The following is a 22,156-nucleotide window of genomic DNA, read 5'->3' as shown; positions in this document are numbered from 1 at the left end:
TTTGGCCAACCTGGCAAAGAACCAACCTCTGGGATGTCCAGCTCAGCTAGAAGGATGCTGTTACCCTGAATTTGCTGGCTTTTTTCAGCTGGGAAGCTTGGGTTATGAATACCTTCTGCCTTTACTAAATCTAGGTCTCTCTTTTTCCAGGAGCTCCTTGATGACTCATTTCCCTGGGTTTCCCTCTCTCATTTTTCAAGGCCAGGAGGAATGGGAGCAGGCTGGTTCCCACGCTGCAGGAGAGGTGCAGGGAAAATAAAAATTCAAATTAGCAAGGAATATTGCAGAGTATTCTGTCCACGCTGGTTTTTATGTTTACCTGCTTATCTCAGAATAGCTTTCAAAACAAAAAAAATAAAAAAGAAGTGCACCTGCCCAGGAGGTCAGGCTTTTCTTGACACTGGCTTTGGTGCTTTAGAGTGCCTCAAGGCATCTGTGTTAGGACCTCTGCCTGCAAGCCAGCTCCCCTCTCACATGGGGTTCTGTGAAATCAGATTATTTATGTGAACATCTTTCAGCCCTGGGGTTGCTATTGGCTGCCACTACTGTCCTGGATATTCCTCATCCTCCCTGTGCTGGTTCATCACTTTGCCTGAGCCACGTGTTCTGCAGAAGCTGAAGCAGCACATTTCTGTACAGGCACCTATAAAACCAGGGAGAAAATAAAAGAATGGGCTTCCCAAGCCTTACCCTCTACCCAGCTTCTGTGTTTCTTTCCAGCACAAGCCAGCAAACGGGAGAGCAAAGATGTATATATGATATGCAGCAAGAGCCAGCTAGAAGGCTGCTGCGTAGTTTTTCCAGTAAATTTACTTCTGTTACATAAAACAATGTCATCTTACTTTTGCTCATCCTGTCAAGTTTGCTCAGAGAAGGGATAGCTGACTGAGGAGCAGATGTTGGAGAGTGTTTTGCTCAATGAATACGTAAAAATAGCTGTCAAACTGTCTCACTTTAAAGTACTTTTCCATGTAGTCCCTGAAGCATAGGCCAAAGTTGGGAAGTATCTGCAGAAGGTTAAGTGCTAAGTTTTCTCAACCCCAGAGTTGGTTTAGAGACAGTCAGGAGAGGTGGCCAGCTATCAGGACACTGTTCTCTAGAGCAGCACTCACGGTGCCCAAGGTGAGCATCGTGCTGATACCCACACACCAAGAATAAGCACAACAACAAAGCTGAGACTGAATCGAGAGACAACCTAGAGCCATGTCTGGTCATAGGCAGCCAGGACTCTAAAGCACTTACTCAAATCTCAGGCTACAGCAAGTGCTGAACACCAGGCACTGTGATGGCACTGGGGCCCACCTAAAATACCCAATAAAGTCCTGCAGGAACACAAGCTTGTTCCTGAAAAGGGCAAGAAGCAGCCAGCTCCAAACCAGAAAAACCAGGTGTGCACAACCAAGCTGTGAAAGACAGCTACAAGTTGTGCTTTGGGGAGTACATTTATGTAGTATATATATCCAAAGAGTTCCTGCAGAGCCACCCTCCCATCTGGTATCCATGGATGAGAAACTTCCCATACAAAGGGGCCAGCAGCTCCTTCTTGCCAAGAAGGTTTTATGCCGCTTTGCTCTGTGGCAGCACAAAAAAGGAGTTTTTCTCAGTCTCCAAGAAAGAGTCAGGCTGATGCCACGCAGACCACAGGGAAACTTCTCTCCTCAGCTCTGCACAACAGACTCAGCTTGACATGCGGCATTCAGAGCTGTCCTGGCACCAAAGCAAAGCTTAGGTGGAATTCAGTCAACATTATTAAAAAATAAATTCAAAGTGAAATTACTTGGAAAAGAGCAAAACACACCACTGGAAGCTGTCTGGCCTTTCTAACCTCCCACCTCCAGATTACTCATAATACAGAGGTTTCCTTTGATCTCCCAATTGCCTCCCTTTTCCCATCCAAGCTGTGTCTCTTCTCCCTCTAACACCTCCTTACATTTAGCCTTGCCTTCCTAATCCCACTGGTTTCTCACACCACAGCACCCCTCTCTTTGCAGTCCTCCTGCACCACCTTCCACCTGCACTCCCCTCACACTCTGCAGCTCAAGGCACTCTCTTGGCCCACTGCTCTCCCTGAGGTGGCTGTCCTGACCCAGCACCTCAGCTGTTCTGCTGGTGCCACACCATGGAGAGACCCTGTGCCCTCCTGCATCCTCCCAGGACCAAAGGATTATTTTTTCCAGCCTGGAGATGCCCATGTGTAGATGTGGGGCTGTACAGGACAGTGAGCAAGCAGCACTGCCTGCCAGGCAGGCTGGCTATTGCTGCCCAGTAAAACAGCCTAGTTTTCAGTGGCTTAGTGTTCCTCTAAGCTTTAACTGCTAAGCCTGAAATTCCTATTGCTGGGTATTTCCTTAAGGCTAAATTAGTTTTTCTTTCTTTTCCCCTTGGTCATATTTCATAATAATGATCCACTCTTGATAATGCAGTCCAGGGGAAGCTCCACATTCTACCCCCAATAAAAATCTCCACAAAACTGTTTCATCAAGCAGCAGTCAGTCCTTCCCACCCTGAGCCAGGGCAGAGCAGGAGCAGTCAGGGCAGGATGGCTTTGCTGCGAGGGGGAATCCCCCTCCTAGCCAGCTGCTTCACGCAGGTCTTGGCTTGTGCAGGTAATTTTCATTCTGGTGCTGCCTAGCTTTTGAGTTCCTGACTTGGCAGGACTAGTGCCATGGGTATTATGAATAATAATATAGTGAATAATAATAATATAGTAGCAGGTAACAGAAATACATCCTGAAGCAGAAAAGAGCAATTGGAGGGCTCTTAATCACCTAGCAGGGGCTACAGTCCTCTGATAACAACCACACATCTTAAGGTGCCTAACTGGTATTAGGATTTGTTATTCATTTTAGCTCAGCAACAAGAGCTAACTACACACTACTAAACTCAGTATTAAATCAGGCTCAACCCTCACCACCCAGCCAGCACTCCCCTTTCAGCCCTTCCAGTGGGTCCTATCACTGCTGTTTGTCCTGACACCTTAAACTAAAGATCAAAGGGAGAAGGGAGTTTGCCACTGTCGACAGCACTTCTTCACCTCAGTAGCAGTTGTCTGGTGTTGACTTGTTCTTTGACACAAATAACACCTCTGTTCAAATCCATCCATAGCACTGGGAGGAGCTCAAGCTGGCCTTTGTCCCTCCATCTCCAGCCCCCTCCCTCATGCACAAACAGGAACAGTCACGTCCTGCTGTGCATCAGTGTTACCCACAGATCTCACTGAAGCTGTCCCTGTCTGCTCCTCCTGAAAACCTAATCTGGCAGAACCATGGTGACATGGCTGGGAAACACAAGGTCAGGTGTGTTTAGGTTTTCAACAGAAAAGTGCAAATGCAGAAAAAGAAACAATCTGTGGAAAAGTTCCCGCAGTTCTTCCCGTCTTCAATACAAAGCCCTCTGACTGAAATAGCACAGTGAAATTAAGCTCATTTGTTTCCCAGTCAAAATCCCAAGACTCTTCTATATTTGAAAAGCGTCACAGATGCCTTTTGGATGCTTTGCCTTGTCGATTGAAAAGTAACAAGCATGAAAGGAGAAAGACATTTTTTCTAAGCAGAATTCACAAGGGGCTTCAGCACATAGACTCTGCAAAGAGTGGGCACAGGCTCCCTAAATCCTGAGCAATCCGAGGGATGAGCTGAAACCCACAGACTTTGATTTTAAGTGCTAACAAACTTCTGCCTCTTTGCAACAAGGATTTGCTCTCCACACAACGTCCAAGCTGTCCTGCAGCCATGCATTCTCCAGCCCCCAACTCCCAGCGCCACGTGCATCATACTTTGGGCTTAGCTTGTGGCAATAGATCTGCCACTGCAGGACAGGGAGGGTGTAGTGACTAATTGTAACATAATGAAGAATCATCAAGTTGAGGATGTGAGGGGCCATTTGCTTGCAGATTCCCTTACACTGCATACATGTATCATGCTTCGTTTTGCTCAGTGAAACACTTCCCTCCCAGTCTCATGGTAAGAAAAGGGAAATGGGGGCCACCTTCAGCCAGGGGAATCTCTGAACCCAGTGTGAAAGAGACAGATGAAATGGGTAACTGATCGGTTTAATTACAAACTAATTTCCTCAATCACAAGTTCAAAAGTAGATGGCACTGGATTTTAATTGAATGATCTCAACCTCATCGTTTTTTAGTCAAGAGATACGGGAAGAAAGTCAGAAAATTGTACTTTCAGTTAATATGAACTGAAGGTAATTATGAGATCCAGCAGAAAATTCTCAGACGTATCAATACTTATTGACAGATGCTGCTCCTCTGTTAGACACACCACTCAAACACGCTGCATCTTTTTCCCCCATCACCCAAGGACAGACCCCATGTCCTGCAGTACCACAGCACCACAACCCCTGCGTACCTCGCAGATGTCCTTGAGGTGCTTGATGTAGTGGCGCTCCGTGCTCATGATTTCATTGATGACATTGGCTCTCATCTGGTCTCGGTTCTGAACAGTCCTGCCGAGACAGAGGCAGTCGGCGCTTGGATCCAAGTGGCCATTCTGCACATCACTGGTTCCCTCCTCCACTCCATCCTCTTGGTTTACCCATAGCTGTGAGAAGAGGGGAGAGCAACAGGCTCATTCACAAAAGCTTTAGGAAGCCAGTGAGTCAAAGCAGGCTGGGTCTTGGGTTGCATGACTCTGGGAGCTGCTGGATGACTCCCTCCTACAGCAACAGGGATGCCCTTGCCAGTGACACTCCGTGGTGTCCACAAGAGCTTATGGCCCAGACAGTCCATTTTTAAACTGGTGCAACCAGCCCCAAACCATTCCCCACACACTGCCAAGTCCTTATAAGCAAAGGGACTTCAAGTGTTGACAGTTTTGATCCCAAATAGAAAATAACCATGTGAAAGGGTAACAGACTGTTGGATGCTCTCAAGTGCTCTGAACCAAGATGTATGTCCATAAAACAGACCAACCTACAGAGAACTGCAGTGACTGGTGTGAAGCTCTGCTTGTCCCAGTGCCCATACACCATCAGTTGGATCTGTCCCAAGAGGAAGAAACCTCTGGGAGGAGGGATAAGCCCTTTAAGAAGGTCAAGAAATGTCTGGCTCAGAAATCTGAATGAATGGGACCATCAGCCCAGACTAACTGGGCCGTGGCACTGAGTTTTCTGTGAACTTCCCTGGCCAGGACTGATGAATAAACATTGATTTTCGTTCCACAGCAGCTTTCCTCATCATTTCACATGAAGAGCCTTTCACACTCAGGCAAATGTCCTGTCTCAGCATCCTGAGATTGTGATCCCTAAACCCTACTGAGATGAGACTGGCTGAAAAAATCTTCTAAAAACCAGGGGATGGGGTGCCAAGCACCCCTGGGCACTGAATACTCTACATGGCAACAAATTGTAAAAAGCAGTGAAAAAGGACCAGCACACTGAATTTTCTTTCCATCATCAAATTAAGAAAACATACCTTGAACATGTAAACTGAAGGATAACACTGCCTCCTGGCCTCTGTGTCTTTGAACAGGACTGTGCTCTGCACACAACACACAGACCAAGTACCTCCTTTTGTTACGTTTTTCCCCCAAATAAAACCCACTTAAAATAACTCTGATCAATTCAAATCAGGCTCAGCACAGTTTGTAACAGACATTAAAATAAAGTTTAAACCACACAGAAATACTGCTGTCTTACCCAGATCACCTAAATCATTATTTAAATGAAGCAACTTTTCTCCTCAGCATCTAAAGCCCCAAATACTGGACACTTTCAAACATAAAAATACATCTACCTATAACCAGTGAAACTGGCCACACCAACAGAGAAACACCTGGAAAACAAACTGCTTAATTAGCTTGAACTTCCAGTCTTCTTTTCAGTGTTAACAGCTTTTAATCCTTCCCCATTACTCAGCTTAAATTTGCTTTTAGACAGACTGTAATGGCTGTGATCCTGTAAATGAGTAAAGTAAAAAAACATAAACCTGCCCATGACCTTTCCCTGCTTTCCCAACCAGTGCAATGTTTTGCTAAACCACTTCTTACAGCTCCCACCTTTTGTCACCCTACAGTGAGTTATGAAGGCCAAGAAGTTAAGATGCTTTAAGAAAACCCATCTCATCTCTAGCAAAATGTTAATGATGCTGCAAATTTCACAGCAATGAAAAGCCAGACTTTTCCCCCTGCTCACGACGGAGCACTGTGTCCTGGAGATACCAGGGACTTTACACGTGGGGGCATAGGGCAGCCAACCCTATTGCAATGACAAGATGATCTGCTGGCCATGAGGCAGGACCTGCTGGGGTATCAGCCCCTTGCTGAGCACTGCAGAGAGCTGCTGGCCACAGTCTCTGCCCATACCATGGCCTGGCTCTTTCTGGGCAGGAAAACCAGTGCAGACCATTTGCCCAAATGATCTGGGCACCCTACCCGCTCTGCCCATGCCATCTCCTACCTGTCCCCCACCCAGGGGTTGTCTCTCACTTGTGGGACTGCACATGGATCTGTGAAAGGGTTTCCTGCAGGGTTTCCATCAGCACTAGAAGGTCTGGTTGAGCCCTGGGTCACTGCAACGGAAGGTTTTTCCATTTGTGTCCAGTGCATACTGGAAAAGCTTCCAATCCTATCTTCCTGCTACTGCAAAAAGGTCTTTTGCAGCTTTCCCAAAACCAAGTTCCATGACACTCCTGCTGTTTTGGCAACAGAGGATATTTTTAAAGCTCTGCCTCCCAGAGTCAAGTGATCAGGAGAAAAATTTCAATTTTCATTTAAAAAATAAAGCAGGAAAGATCTAGTTGTAATAGTAGGGGGGTGGAGCTTGAAAGTATGAATCCTAAAGGCTCTGAAACTCTAAGGCAAACAGCAACTTTGCAAACTTCAGTGATTTCTGAAAACCTCAGCATTTGGTCTGCCTTTTGTGCACTGCAGGAACACTCCTGGCTTCTACTTCTGGGAATCTCAGGAGTCCTGCTTTCTTCCTTAATGAAATTTTTGCTCTTTTCTGCTAGGATTCATGTTCCCAAAAGGAAAAAAATACAGTTCTAGTCTAGATGACTTCTGCTTTAGATTAAAAACAAATGCAAGCATTTTATTGGTAACAGAGGAAACCAAATGTGCCTTCTGCCTGGTGCTCACCAGCCTCAGCTGCTGAAAGGACTGATTCCCCTGTGCTGTTCCAACACTCCTGCTTTTTGTCTTTAGCTCTGAAGTTCTCCATAATTCAAGCAAGGACCATTCTTCCATAGGATCATTTTAAGTGTGGACCATGATTCACAAAAGATAAGGCCCACTGGCAGCTCTGCTGCTGACCTTGGGCCAATCCCTTTAACTAGTGGAACCATTTGCCATCCATAAACAGGGACGGTCTACTTAACCAGTCACATCTTTCATGAACATTTTTGAGGTTGACAGACTACGTTGAAGATGAGGGCATAGAACAGCTCATGCATACTTTGAAATATGGACTGAAATGCATCACTATGGGCTCACCACACTCCTGTACTCAGCCATAAGTAACAATGTGGCTAGATGGACCTTTGGTCTCATGCACCATGGCTTATTTTGCAACTTCAGCTCTCAAATAAATCCTCTTGTGCCCAGGCTGACAAGGAGCTGGGCTGTGCTGGGGCAAGAGAAGGCTGGGCCTGAAGTGTTAATTGAGTCCTCTGACCCACCACCACCACCCCCAAGCCAGATCCTCTCTGCTTCACTGACCTGCTCGCTCAAACCACAAGGACGGTGTGCTGCAGGCGACAGGGAGGTGGAAGAGGCAAACTGGGGGTGACACCAAAGTTTTTTTCCCAGTAACTTTTTAAATGTCATATTTAGTTGTTTTAGACAATGCTGCCAAGGTCCCAATTTTAGCCCAGTCCACAGTTACCTGTAAGTAGGGTGTTGAAGACACTCTCTAGCCTGAAAGGCTTGACCTTGGTTGCTGTGGGTAGCAGCTGAGATACCCCTCATGTAAGAAGGGCTCTCTACTCCCCAGCTTTTTTTAAAAAAAAAGAAACTTCAAAACTCGGGTTTGCCCATGTTCACCACATCTTCCCAGTCTTCCCTGCTCAGGATGGGTGGAAAGCTCCTAGGTGGCTTTCCAAGAGCAGAGGTGGTACTTTGGTTCCCCACCAGCTTCAGCCCTGCCACTCAAGAAGTCCTTCCAGGCTCCTGTCCCGTGTGGCGTGGTTTGGCACAGACAGGGCTTGGGATCCCAGCCTGAGTTACTGCATCCAATTCCACTTTTTTTATAAAGAATAAACAATAACAGCTGTTCAGCAAGCAACAACAACCCTACAATAATAAATCAGCCTTCAGGGCCTTTTGAAACACCTCTGCAATGCAAGAGAGCAAGGCTCTGAAACCATACAGCACTGAGTGGGTCTCTCCCACACCATTAAAAGGTCCAGTGCGCCCAACAATGGAGCCTGCCCTGGGAACTATTTCAAATGCTTTATGTTAAGAATTAACTAAACGAAACCATGAAAAACTGGAGGGAGATAAAAATCCAAGTTGCATAGTGCTAGTCCTTAGTGATGTTTCACACTGAAAGGCCACCCTCCTTGTGGAGGAGAAGAGGCTTATCATGAGGTTCACAGTCCTATTTTGAAATTCAACCCTAATCAGGAAGTCATGACCAGCTCCTGCATAACGTAATAACTCGCAGAGGCAGATAAAATAGTCAAATAAAAAAGCCCCTTTTGCCTGAGGACCCAGTTCTGGGAGCCGGAGAGAGTTGCTCATTTCATTGTGCTAGTTAGTATTATATGTGATTTATATAAAGTCTGTAGAAATGTGATGTATCAATTTGCAGCTATACCCAAATGGTGCATAAAAGCACCAAATGGCACTATTCCAACATTAGCTGACCTGTAATTATTACATATTTAGACTGCTGAATGCATACACTGTACATAGAGGACATTTTACTTGAACAGGCACTGAGGGCTGATAAGTCTCGTAATAATCAGAAAGCATGATAAAACAAACATTTCACCAGCCATCTGGATTATTAATCTCCTTCCACTGGATATTCAGGAGGACAAAACTAACAGATAATGTGCCATCCTGGATTGTAGCTCGTGAATAAATAATGTGGCAGAAAAATAACACAGACCCTTCCAGAGGACTGTTGCCATTCCACTGAATCTCTGTTCACCAGCAACTTTGTAACAAATACCAGATGAGCAGCCCAACCTTCACTAAAAGCTGGTACCAGACTGGTGCTCAGTGTCACCAGCCATGCAACAACTGCAAGGGAGTGTAGGAGCCTCTGATAACCCTACAGAGATAAGCTGCAGCAGAGATAAGACAGAGCCTCAGGACTATCTTGCCCACCTTGCCACACTGTCCTGCTCAACAGAGCAGCCCCAGAAGCTGCATGGTTTGCCCTTCTCCTTTCTTTCCCAAGCTGGTGGTTCACTAGTGCTATGCCCTTGTTTTCCTCAGGCAGTGAACTAGATCATGCTCTGTTGGACTCTATACTGGATTAAAAAGATCACTTGCTTATTTGCAATAAAGCAGGGCTCGTGGTGCAGAGCTTTGCATAAGTAACACAGCATCAGTCTCTGCGTGTCAGCCCAGTGATCCGGGCACAGCATCTCTCTGCCCTCAGGAGGAAACACAGACTGTTCTGGGTTCTACAAATGCCCATGAGCAGATGCTTCTCCCTTCCTGCCTTCAGAGAGGAGGTGAGGACCTGGCAGGTGGCAAGAGGCCCAGGGCTGCCCCAGCCAGTCTCGGCCTTGCTGCCCTTCTGCAGGCTGGCTGTGGGCACAGGGCAAGTGCCGGACTGGGATGCTGTTCACTGGGAAATACAGACCATCTTCTCCCTGTATCCTTTGCCAGGATGAGGAATAGACATTTGGCAGTAGAAGGAAAGATAGTTGAAGCCATTTGTTTTTCCCTTCTGTGGTCCTACCACTATTTTCTCCCACAGCCTGAATTTCCCTTCTATAATCTGGCTCTAAGCTTACTGTCCTTTGCTTTTCCTCCTGCAACTCCCCAGCTTCAGCAAACTCACTTCCAGCTCTTCCTTCCCCTCTGAAACTCTCCATTCCCAGCCTCAGAAGATCCCTATACCCAAGGTGAGAAATACTCCTCACTCATTTTTGGAAAAGGAGAAAACAGTGTACTTGATACAACCAGCTTCACACTCTGCATCCATGACAGGTGAACAGAAATGACTCCAAAGAACATGCCCTATGCTTCCTCCATGTCCTGCAGCTTAATTAGCACAGACTCTCAGGGGCTAGAGCTCCACCACGAAGCATCTGGCAGAAGATGCACGGGCACTGCAATAAGCTGGATGTGCTACCAAAATACTGTGAGTTAGGGCTCATCCTCTCCCATTTCCTAAAAACTAAGAAGCCCTGCTTTGTGATGCTACATGTGACACACAACAGGGAAGAGCAAAAGCTCAGCTGCTCCAGGCAGAGGTAGCCTCAGCATCATTCAGGGGAATTTCTTCACAACCAGCTTGGCAAAGGACAGGACAGGGGCTGTGATGATTTGTGTCTAGTTTGCCTGCTTCAAAGAACAACCTCAAAACACTGGTTTTGCACCTGCAAGCCAACACATCTGAGGAAGGGCCCAAGTGCCAGTGTCTGAACCTTTGGGGACTTGCCGGATTCTGAGCTGAGTGGCACGAGTTATCACAGCAGCTGCAATTAGCACAAGCAGCATTTGGATGCTAAAATGCTGCTTGACTTTTTAAAAAAAACAAACAACAACCCACAATTTGTCTGCAGTGCATCCTGTCACTGTGGAGTGCTGCTCGCGCTGCGTGTGATACCTCCACCAGAAGCTATTTTTATGCTGGATTTGCCACAGGAGAATAAAATCTCCTTTCCAAGGCACTGACTGCAGCAGCCACTGCAGCACAGACCGTTTTGTTTGTCCAACAGGTGAATGCTACTTCAGCACCATCTTCCTTTCCCTGGAAAACCTCACCTAGGTGCCCCTGTGATTGGTGCTGAGTAAATGCTAATACAATGGAAGAGCAGGTGAGTGACGTGCTGCTTCCTCAGGATCCTTCCACATACAGTGAGAGTTTAAAGGGAGGGAAAAAGCAGAGAGGACAGCAAGATGCAGCTGGCTCTTGGAACAACATCTGCAACACAGAGCACAGCCACAACTTCTCTGAACAAAAATAAACCCACCTACCCCATCAAATGTAGGAGCTGCTACAGGCACTCAGGCAGGATGTGGGTTTAGAGGCTCCTCCTAAATGGTGCCTTAAAAGCTTACACCAATTTATCCAGCACTTCTCTTTTAGCAGCAGAAAATAAAGTGGGTCAAAGGCAGCTTTTCAGCAGGAAAATCGATCTAAAATTACAATACTTGGGGAAACACAGGCAAAGAGGAGCAAGAACAAGGTGCACTGGTGAACTGACCCAGCCCTGCCTGGTCTACTGTGTACAAGGTGCAGACCACAAAGCATTTACACCAGCTTTGCTCAAGCCCTCAGAGGACCATCATCCTTCTTTGCTGCACAACAACTCAACAGGCACTGGGCACCTCAAGAAGTTGCAGTAAAACCTCCTCAACCCCAGTTTTGCTCTTTAGCCTACCAAATACAAGGAAGGAAGTCATTGCTGTTGAGGTGAGAAGAAACGTATTCTGGCAACACAGTCTGCCTCTTGGTACCCAAAGAAACTAAGGAGAGCTTGATAACAAAATAATCCCCTTTCCTGCCCAGGATGGGTTATTCTGCCCTGTCTCTTCAGTAAGATTTCACAGCATTAAACATCCGTAAGCTTTCATTTTTTTATTTTAAGTGGAAGTATGTCAGAGCCCAAGCATAATGCCATTTGATTTCCTGTGTTCGGAGTGTTTGAATCTCACCCAGGCCCCTTTGGAGACTTGATGGTGGGCTTTGCAATCCAAACTTTGGTTTGAGACTTAATGTAATTTCTAAAGGAGATCTTAAGGTATGACAATACCTGTAAATTCTTCCCTACAAACCCTAAGCCTGTTTTTTTGAGTGGATGTGGATGCTGGATGTGCTGGTACGCACAGATTCATTTGTACCACATCTTGCAAAGGAAGCCCAAGGTTATGTCATCCGCAAAGGAGAGCAGAGCAGCGAGTAACATCACCACTACAAGTATTTGAAATCCTGTTCCAAATTCTTGCCGGTTCTTTTCCAGTTGTACCTCCCACTCTCTCAGACCCCTAGAGCAGTCGACAGGACATTCAAAGATACTGTGCAGCTAATCCCAAGACTGATGGTTGCACCCTGTGTTTGGCCATTATGTCCACCTGATAACATGTGAGTTAGTACAACTTAAATACTGTCATCTGTCCTAAACCCAGCTCATGATTCAGCTTTAAGCCTAGTTCTGGAGATCTCATCCACCTCTCTAATGACTTACAGGTTTTCAAAATCTTCTCCCCAAGTGTAGCAGCTTCCTGCAGGAAACCATTCACCCCTGCTTACTAGTACCAACTTTTCCTCCTCTTTCTTTCTGCTTTCTAAATCCAAGTGGGGAATCTTCCCCTTCAACCTCCTTTGCAGACCTGGAAACAAACTGGGCCAAAAAACTCCGTCTCAGTATTTTTTTAAATGCCTGGTGCTTAGTTTTAAATATTAATTCTCATTTGTGGCAGCAAGACCATGCAGTTCCCCCTTTGGGAGCCCATCATTGGGTCCCAGGGCACGTGTCTGGTCCCAGCCCAGGCTGAACAAGTGTCTCTCAGATGGAATATCCAAGCTGGCATCCTGCAGAGCTGAGGGAAGGACTGATTTTGTTGGAATTAAGTCAAGCTGTGGGACTATGACAAAACGGGCAAGAAACTTGCCTTGTAAGGTCATCATGATCCCAAGCAACAAGGTTTGTTCCAGGATGATGTTCAGACATTTGTGTACAACAGTGTGAGATTCATTAATTTCCTTCTTTTGTTATTCCCAGTTTCTAAAATCATCCTTCCAGCCTTTGAAAAGTGTAGGGAGAGAGAGAAAGTTCAGCCAAGTCAAATGATCCGTAGTCTTGGGCCTCAAAGTAAAGGGGCTGGTTTGTTTAGTTGTTTGGTGTGTTTTTTTAGAAAACAGGGTAGCACAAAACAAGACTGTTATTAAACCCACCATGAACAGTATGCTTACAACATCACACAAAACAGCATATTAAATCTTTTCCCTTGAGTCACAAAACAAAACAGCACTGGTCAATGCACTGAAAAGTGAAGCTGGCCCAGAATATTTCAGTCTCCAAATTAAGCAAAAATATTCAGGCAAGTTTTTCTAATTTAGCCTTTCCAGCCAGCAACATAGCTGAGATGTGCCAGCAACACAGGTGAGAATATTTTCTGCAATAAGATTATCATCTTGATCACACTCAACACAAACCCATTTTCCAAACTCAGTATCTCCCCTGGCCATAGGGTCAGACTCCTGGTGTCATGTTCAACAAAATACTAAACCTTGTTTGTTATTCTGGGCCAGAGTAACAACAAAAACTTTCACACAGGCAGCCCAGGCTCCAGTTCAGTCACTCATCTCTCACTCTTAGCTCTGGCCAGCGCCAGGAGAGACACAAGAGCTGCACCATGAGTACTGTGGGGGAAAAAAACTGTGCACAGGGGAGGCAGAAGTGAGCAAAGGGCTGGGTTCCCTCCTTGGTGGTCACTGCACTTCACTAGGAAATACCAGGTCATATGTTTTAACCCAGTTTCCTACCTAATCCATATGGCTATTTCCCAGATGAAGTGATGTAATCAGAGCTTCAGATGATGCAGGGCTGCCCAAAGGAAGGAGGGTTATGAGGGAGGGTAAGACAGGCAGGGAATCAAAGCAAACGTGGCATCTGCCTGGGGTGCAGCACGGTCTTCAGTGTGTGTTTTGGAGAGAACCATCTTCCCCTTGACTGCCACAGAGCTTGTCAAATTGCCTGGGAGGCTCAGAGGAAAGAGCCATCTTTCACACAATTTTACAAGGCAAAATAAATCTTCAGTTTCTGAACCATGTCCCCTAAGCTTCTAAAGGAATTAAATCTCTGATCCCACCTATTGAACCCTGTGCAGAAAGGAGAGGAGAAGGAAGCACACAAGGTCAGAGCCGGAGTCTTGACTCCCCGAGGAAGGCTTGAGAGGACCCAAATAATGTGGCAGGAGCTAACGATAGCAAAAAGGGCATCTTCTTGTCCCTTTGCTTTCTTAACACATACTGAGCAAAAAAAAAATTAAGTGCTCAAATCCTTATTTGTGAAAGGCCAGATTGCCTTTGGAGGTGGCTGGGTACAGCGAAGCCAGCTTCAGCAGAAAAACAGAGACAAGCAAAATGGTTCCTTAAAAAGGATAACCAGAGCTGGTCACGGACTAATTAGTGAAGTAATTTAACATCTAAAACTGCTGAAGAGTCAAAAGGCAGCACTGCATTTGGAAAGGGGAGGACTGACACCTCCCTGTGCAACGTGCAGATGAGAAAGCTTTTCCAAATGCAGGTTGCTTGTAGCCAGCGTGAACTTTCAGGCCCCACCAAATCATCTACTCACAGCCTGCACAATAATTAACTGGTTTTCCAAAGAACTGCTTAAAGAGGGAAGCTACAATATGTTGGGACACAACAGCAAAGGCCATCCCATCTCCCCAGAGGACAGAAAGCAAAGCCAAAAGCTATTCCAGCCTCCCTCTACTTCACTCTCATTTCTTTTGAAACCTTTTTTGCTCCTCTTTTTTCAGACACAAACCAGACACACTGGAAATAAGCATCGATGATAAACAGAGTAACCAGGTCAGTTCATTGAGTTCTGAGCAGCCTCAGCAGTGAGTCATTGTAGTGGTAAAAAGAAGAAAGTCACTCACCCTCACGAAGCTGGCGGGAAACCATCCTTCTTCATCATCGATCTGACCCCACCACCAGTCCTTGTTGGAAGCATCCAGGACCTTGATGACGTCTCCTGCTTTAAACGCCAACTCCCGGTTGGCCATGGTGACGTGATCCCATACTGCCTCAGCACTTACAATAGAACCACCACTGATCAGCTTTAAAAACAGAAAACCAGCAGTCAATACAAGCTCAGCTCCCCGACACAAGCACATGCACAGCAGCAGCACAGAAAAAAGCACTCAGCCAAAGTAAAACAATTTTCCTCCATTCCATCTCACTATTTCCCCCTCACAAGGTGCAACCCAGCCTGTGCCCATCTCCACAGCCCGTGGCTCTGCTCCCACCCATGCCCCACGAGCACAGCATGTGGGTGTCCAGCACCTCTCAGGTCCTACACGTGGGCAAAGCAACATGTCCCCTCCCACCGCCGCCCACAGCTCCAAGCATGCAGGTCTATAACGGTACGTGGCTTTCAGCTACAGTTCAGGCAGTTTAACATGTGGCTGTGGGTCCCCAGAATGGCAAAACCAAGTGAGAGCGTCCTGCAAAGGAGTTTTTGTTTCAGAGTTTGCTCGGTTACAGGATCAGATGTCAGCTCAAGGCTCAGAAGGTTTTCCATGCAAATCCAAGCAAAGCTTGCAAACATATTTAGAAGAACACATTTTTTTTTATACAGAGAGTTCAGTATTTGTTTAGTGCTGGTGATTTATTGACATCCCTTGCCTTTCAAATCTTCAGGCTCCCCAGCAGATAAGTAGGGCACAGTGGCACCTGCTGACCTGTTTTGGCCCTGACCTGGAGCCCAGCCTGGCTCCTCATGGCCAAGCCTCCAAGACCCATGGACACCAGCTGCTGGGACAGCCTCAGGGTGCAGACACCTGCCTGTTAGAAACTGGACTGAGGCCAGACTTGTGTCTGACAGGACCTACTGAATGTCCCTCCACACGGAGCACACATTTGCCTTAGAGCTGGACCAACACCACGGCCAGGACACAACTAGTTCCCATTTTCACTCTGAGTAACCTAGTTTTAAATATATAAAAGCCTTGCTAAATGGTTGTGGGAAGGACTGATCTGAACACGGATGCTTGTGCATCCACAAGACAAATCACCCATCCCTGCCCGGGACACCCACTGCTCCTCAGAATGATAGTAATGTATTTTATAACAGAATAATAAGTTGTGTTTATGTTTTGCCCACTGCAGGAATTCTGCACTGAACAGTAAGACTGCCCCAGCAAATACAGACTTCACCCATATGCTTATTAGCTTGTTGGAGCCATCCTGAACCTTGCTCATTAATTCTGCCATTTGAGACGTGCTGAATATGCACTTGGGCTTCCCTCCAAATCAGAGTATCAGCTCACAAAGAAAGAGCTCCACACTGCAACCAGTACAGACCTTCCACATGGCAAGCCTTGAACAGCCACAGATATTCCTTCCATTTAAGCAGGCAACACAAAGCACAAAGACAACAACCCATCGCAGTGGTTCTGTAAGCACAGAGGCACTGGGGATGGTTGAAGTGCTCTTAACGCCTCCTTTGTAAGTTGGGCTTACCCCAGTGCCTGCTAATAACTACCTGCACAGTCAGAACTTGCAGTAAACCTTCTAGCACTGCTGCAGGGCACTCAGCATTAACATGTAAGAGCATTTAAGTCCCTACAGGCAATTCAGTCAACAGATTAAAGGACCTGATCTACCATTTTCCTTGAACTGACTTGCCTTTAAGCGATCAAGCTCCTTAGGTTTCTGACAATTACAGCTGCAGTTTCAGCTCTTCAATTATTAGAGTCACTTGTACATAAAGCAGCAAGATCTGAAAGAGCTTAACTTGACACTTAGTGCCTTTTATCCTCAAAGCCAAGATGGTTCTAGTCAGCAGACCTCTTGTTCCCACAATAGATAAAGTAAAACAACGTTCTTCCTACTTCCATTTTGACAAACCATCTTTTCTAATTCAAATTAGCATGTAAAAGGGCATCTACTGTATTACTGTGGCTTTATCTCACATTTGGACTTTTGATACAGAGCTGGAAGGAGCTGGGCACCAGAGGACCCCATCCAAACTAGTGGTAGGTGAAGTAAAATGGTGTAGGACTCTCAGTCCATCCCAGCTCTGGGCCCTCACTTAGCATAAAGCTAGCTACATCTGGAAAAGTAACAGTTACGAATACTGATTTGTGATTCCAGTGCAACAACTGAATGTTTGACCCAGACACTGCTTCCTCACAACACTTCGTGTCGCTCCCAATCAGGGTTTCTAGATGCATTCATAAATATGAATCAGTTGAAACCACAAAGAACCCCAAGGCAGATCTGGAAGGAACAAAGACTTCACAGATGAAGAAAACTTCCTCAATATATTTGAGACCAGTTAACAGTTATCTGTTCTTCTGTGAGGACTGAGCTCTTCACCTTCACTAGTGTTTCCCCTCTGTCACGTTTACACTGTCCCTCCTCTCCCCAGCCTGTGGTTTCCCTGGATGAGCAAGCTCTGCCCTTCCAGCCTTCTCCTGGCAAATGGCTCTTCCTTCCCCGGAGTGTTTCACCAGCCCTTTTAGGCATCTAAACATTTTGCCTGCATCTTTCTGGAACACAGATGACCAGAACTGTAAATACTACTCCCAGAGAGACCTCACCATAGGTCTGTGAAAGTATTTCTTAGTCAGAGAAACCCTGCAGTAGCACACATCATCTCCCCCTTTTCCATGGCTACCTCCACCAGCAGCTCATGTGACCTTGCATTTAGCCTGTCTAAAGAAATGCAGTAGAGTACATTCTCTTTGTCTAGAAATTCAGTTTTCTTGTCAAAAAATAAATCAGATTGGCCTGACACTCATTCCTTTTCTTAATGCCATTGGGTATTTTTTAATTCATTTTTCACTGGTGATGTACCAGGAAAGGAACTCTTAGGCAGAAGCTGTGGTTCGGCTGCTTCTGCTTCAGCTGACACAGACTTTGCTGCTGCTTCACACACAGGCAGTTCTAGGCACAAACTGCCATGGGAACATCACTGAAACCAAATTTCAGAGGGATTGTGTTTCAGAGCCTCCTAGCCTACTTTGCAAAAAGTGGATTTCCAAGCCTGAGGCATAAAATCCCAGCTCTGAGGAGCCCTTGGCCAGTGGCAAGGGCTGCCAGGGACTTGCAGAGGGGGCCTGAGAAGCAGGGAGGTGTGCTCGGCCTTTTTCTGCTGTTACTGCAAGGATCTGGAAGACGCTATCAGTGGATCCACATGCCAGGAAGCCTGCAAGCAAGCCTTGGCCTTCCAAGATACAAATCCAGTGCAGCCTGTGGAAAAAGGACAGCAGCAGGATAGAAGAATTCAAGCTCCAGCCATGGCATGTGCTTGGTCCACTGAGAGAACGTTAGAGCCTAAAATTAAAAGGTCCAGTTTAATTTATTTTGCAAGACATCTTGCTGCATCTGTGGAGCCGTCTGACTCTTTCAGGGCAGGGTTACAGAGACAAAACCTGACATCTGGAGCAGCAAGAGATGATGAACTAAAGAAAGGTCAGGATAAAATATTATTTTCTGAGAGAATTCAACATAAGAGCTCTTCACTCCAGAAAGTTCATGCCTCTTGGTTTCAAATCTGGGTCTCAGCACTGGGGTCAGATACACTCAGCCAAAAACCTTGAAGGGACTTATCCCTCGTAATTTTACATGTCTACCACACAGCATCTGAGGGTGTCATCTGGACTTCTTTACAATCAGTGAAAAGAAAGAGACACATCAGGAGTGTGATTCATCTCAGCTATTTCAGTTGACTGCCTTCCAATGAGGTGAATCATGCCCCAGAAATTACTATTTCTCTGTGTTTAATTGGGTGATGCAGAAGTTTACATTTCCAACATCTTATGTCCACCCCAGCTACAATTTGGCCATCATTATAAAGGAGTAACAAAAAACTGGATTTAACAATAATAATCATTATAGGAATTGTCACATATTAAATCACACTCCCAGACTCAGAAGTTTTTCAGTTTGTGAAGGCTGTTGTACATAAAATTCTCAGTGCCCACCAGAAGAATTCACAAAACCTCAGCCTTGTAAATTTACAGTAATGAGGGCTTAGATATTTGGGAAAAGTGTCCTACCCATAAGAAGAGTAAGACAGCTAGAAGAAAAGCAATGGGCGATAACATACGTTTGGTTTTTACATACCCTGAATACTACTTGTCTTCCAGGTGGAAGTTTCAGCTCCCACTAAAATCACTCTTGTCAGTTGGTTATTCAGACTAAAGAGCCCAAAGAGAAAAGTTCCTTGAGGCTTTCACCATGTACCATCCATGCAGGAGAAATGCCCAAGAGCATTTCTTAACAGCAGACCTGAGAATAATTTTTGCTGTTTTACAGGAGACTTCAGAGCACTGCCAAGCACTTGCTGAGTGGGGTGTAGGAAAAGGTTTCTCAGTGGGCAGAAGAATAGATTAACTGCTGGAATGTTGGACATGGACGAGGGACCTGGGTCACTGTTCATCATGGGTCCTCTTCACCTCCTAGCAAACACATGGTCCTGGCCAAAGAGAAGTAGCAGGCTAGACAGATGAGGGACCACCTCTATGTCCCAGCACCACAAATAAACTGACTAAATGAGGAAAATAAAAAGACAGAAAAAGACACTGCTCTCTCTAATTACAAAAAGACCTTCAAACAAGAATATACAAAGTTGGTATTCAGAGTAAAGAAATCAATGCTCAAAGTAACCCCAGCAGAACTGGAGCCAGAAACAGCCTGCAAACCCCCAGCCAAATGAGAACATCACTTTGCCTTCCATGCTCCCAGAGGAAAGGCACCCTCTTGTGGTTTAGCTGCATTGCTCTCTCACGAGCAGTAATGCTTACTACACAGGCTGATGGGGCTGTTAATCACAGGGCCATTTATTGCAATAGCAATGCCATCACCTTAAAGACTTCCCAAGGAGGGCATTTACAGCTCCCCTGAAGTCCACCTGTCCATCCTCCCCCATACGATATGAGCACAGGAGCAGGTGGATGGGTGCTCACCTGAGCTGTGCAGAGAGCAGAACCTGGAGCCCGTGTTTCAGTTCAACATTTCACTGGTATTTACAAATAGGGCAGGTTGACTTAGTTGATGCAGCAGACCAAAAGGAAGCATACAAGAAAACGTGACCCCACCCCATCATGTTGTACTTTTGCTCTTGTATCATCTCCCAATAGTCCCTTTGATTGTGTGTTTATTTTTAAACCTCTCAGCAGAAATTATACAAACTGAATAATGCCAAATCATAGTGAATTCGCTGCACGGCTCATTCACAAAGCAAATGGGAGGGCATTTCCACTTGATTTGCTTATTCTCTGAAGAGGTGCAATCACACAAAGGTTAAGCACAAGGCAAAGAACTTCCCTTTTTGCTTTCAAGCCCTTTAATGAATTTGACTAATGGCTGGACTTCAGCTGAAAGAGGCTGATTGGAGAGAGTGAGCCTCCGATAGTCCCATATTCTGGAAAGACTGTCACACATGGTTGGAAGCTTTGTATATCTAAATAAAGGTGGACAATCAGTACAGACTTAAATGTTCATTAGGCCAGGGTTATAATATTTTTCACTGATTTAAATTTTATTGAAAAAATATGTCATTAAGAGCTGCAATGCAAAGCTGTGTACAGCAACCAGAGAGCTAAGGATGCCTCTGCAGCCAAGGCAGCAATGAGGAAAAGGCCTGGTAACAAGACAGAGTTACCCCAATAAAGCTCTGCCCATGCGGGGTTTAACTGGCTCCAGAGCACCGGCGAGTCCTCAGCTTTGATGGTGCATATGGCACCATAATTGCTTTCCAATCCCTTTTGCATACTGGGCACGTTAAGCCTCCCCTTGCCTGATGACAAATCTTTCATGTAAAGTAATTACAAATAACCACTACTCATAATCTCTTAACTCAGACAAATTATGAGAGCGGATCTGGGACTCAAAGTTCAAAGTGCTCTGGGGAAAACAGCACCTTTTGCTGAACACAGCCAGGGCAGCACACAGTGCCTGACCAACTCAGGGCCAACACAGGCTGTCCACAGAAATCCCTCATTACAGCACTCGGAAAACAAGTGTCTAAATATTCTCCAAGAACTAAACCTAAAATATCCATGCAAATCCCAGCCTTCTGACCCCAGAAGGGGTTCCCCACATTCCTAAACAAAGGCTGCGACTGCCTCACAGACCTAGAGTTGTACTGGAAATCCCTCCTGTGACCAGAGGGCCAAAGCTGGGCTTTGAGTTATGCCCAGTTTAATCTTCCTGGGCTGTATGAGAGGGAAGCCGCCAGGATTACCAAGCAATGTTTCCAGTCTCATAAAGCACCAGCCCAGCCCTGCTGCAGCAGCAAAACATTGTGTCAGATAACATCAAAGCGCTATGTACAGCACTGCAGGACCTGGGAAAAGATGGATACAGTTCTCTCTTAATTATCCAGGGTGCAGAATAATGCAGATAAGGAAAACGGATATTACAAAAAATATATAAATTAGACTCTGGGAATGTACAGTGAGGGGCAACAGGCTGCTGTGGAGCACTGAGCCCTGAGCTCCGGGACCCAGTAAGGAGTTAGAGCACAGAGCACTCAGATGCACCAAGATCATCCAGAGTGTCCCTGTGTCCAAAGTGTAGCTAATCTGCAACCTCCAAACCTATTCATGGATAACCAAGACCTGACTGGAAAGGTCAGGAATGCCAGATCTATGCTTCATTTACATAAAAAGCCTGTCTTTGTTGAAACTGGAAAGCAAAGACTTCTCTCTCATGTAGCAGACTGCTGATTGCATGCAAACTGAGTTCATCTGAGTAACTGAATAGCTTCTGCAGGGAGGGAAGATAAATTTGTAAAGGCTCTGAGGAAGGTATGAGTGCTTGATTGTTTAGAGATTACTTATTTTAAAGCACACATCACCTGTTACTATGGGGCATAGGAGTTTCCAAAGCAAAAAAGAATTAAGGAGCAAATTACACAAATTACTCCCAGTGAAGTGCATTATTCAACACAACTCAGCTACTCACAAAGCTGACAGCAGACAGACTGGTCAGCCCAGGCATGAGGTCTCTACCCCTGAAGCTGCAGGAGAACAAAGCTGGTGACACATAGCTAAGCTGTCCCAGCTCTACTTAGCAGGGGGCAATGGCACAGAGACACATGCACCCAGACATATAAATACCCAGTGGAGCAACCTCCCTTATCTAGAATCAGGCATTCATAGTGAAATGAATAGTGACAGGACCAAAACTAATGAAAGCCTAAGTAGATACTTTGTCCTATAAAAGCTGACACAGTTGGCCAGGGTCTAAAAATCATGAGAGGAAATTAATTCAAATGTAAGGTTGTTAATACAAAACAGAAACATTATTCCTGGATGGCCAAGTACAAGGAACA

General features: G+C 45.7%; 1 protein-coding gene across 16 annotated transcripts in view; it reads right to left on the bottom strand.

The window, feature by feature from the left end:
• ARHGEF9 (Cdc42 guanine nucleotide exchange factor 9) overlaps positions 1–22,156 on the bottom strand; it is a 215,639-nt gene that overhangs the window by 51,727 nt on the left and 141,756 nt on the right. For 15 of the 16 annotated variants that reach the window (XM_051630749.1, XM_051630748.1, XM_051630752.1 and 12 more), the window contains 2 exons: positions 14,748–14,927; positions 4,362–4,553 (listed from right to left, as the gene is read on the bottom strand). In XM_051630749.1, the coding sequence (XP_051486709.1) occupies positions 4,362–4,553; positions 14,748–14,927 (372 nt within the window). The remainder of the gene's footprint in view (positions 1–4,361; positions 4,554–14,747; positions 14,928–22,156) is intronic. The other variant, XM_051630753.1, reaches the window with a different exon arrangement.

This window comes from Apus apus, chromosome 12, assembly GCF_020740795.1.
Source record: "Apus apus isolate bApuApu2 chromosome 12, bApuApu2.pri.cur, whole genome shotgun sequence".
In the NCBI taxonomy this organism is placed as follows: domain Eukaryota; kingdom Metazoa; phylum Chordata; class Aves; order Apodiformes; family Apodidae; genus Apus; species Apus apus.
The sequence above is the reverse complement of the archived record's forward strand: the minus strand, read 5'-3'. Positions and strand labels throughout refer to the sequence as shown.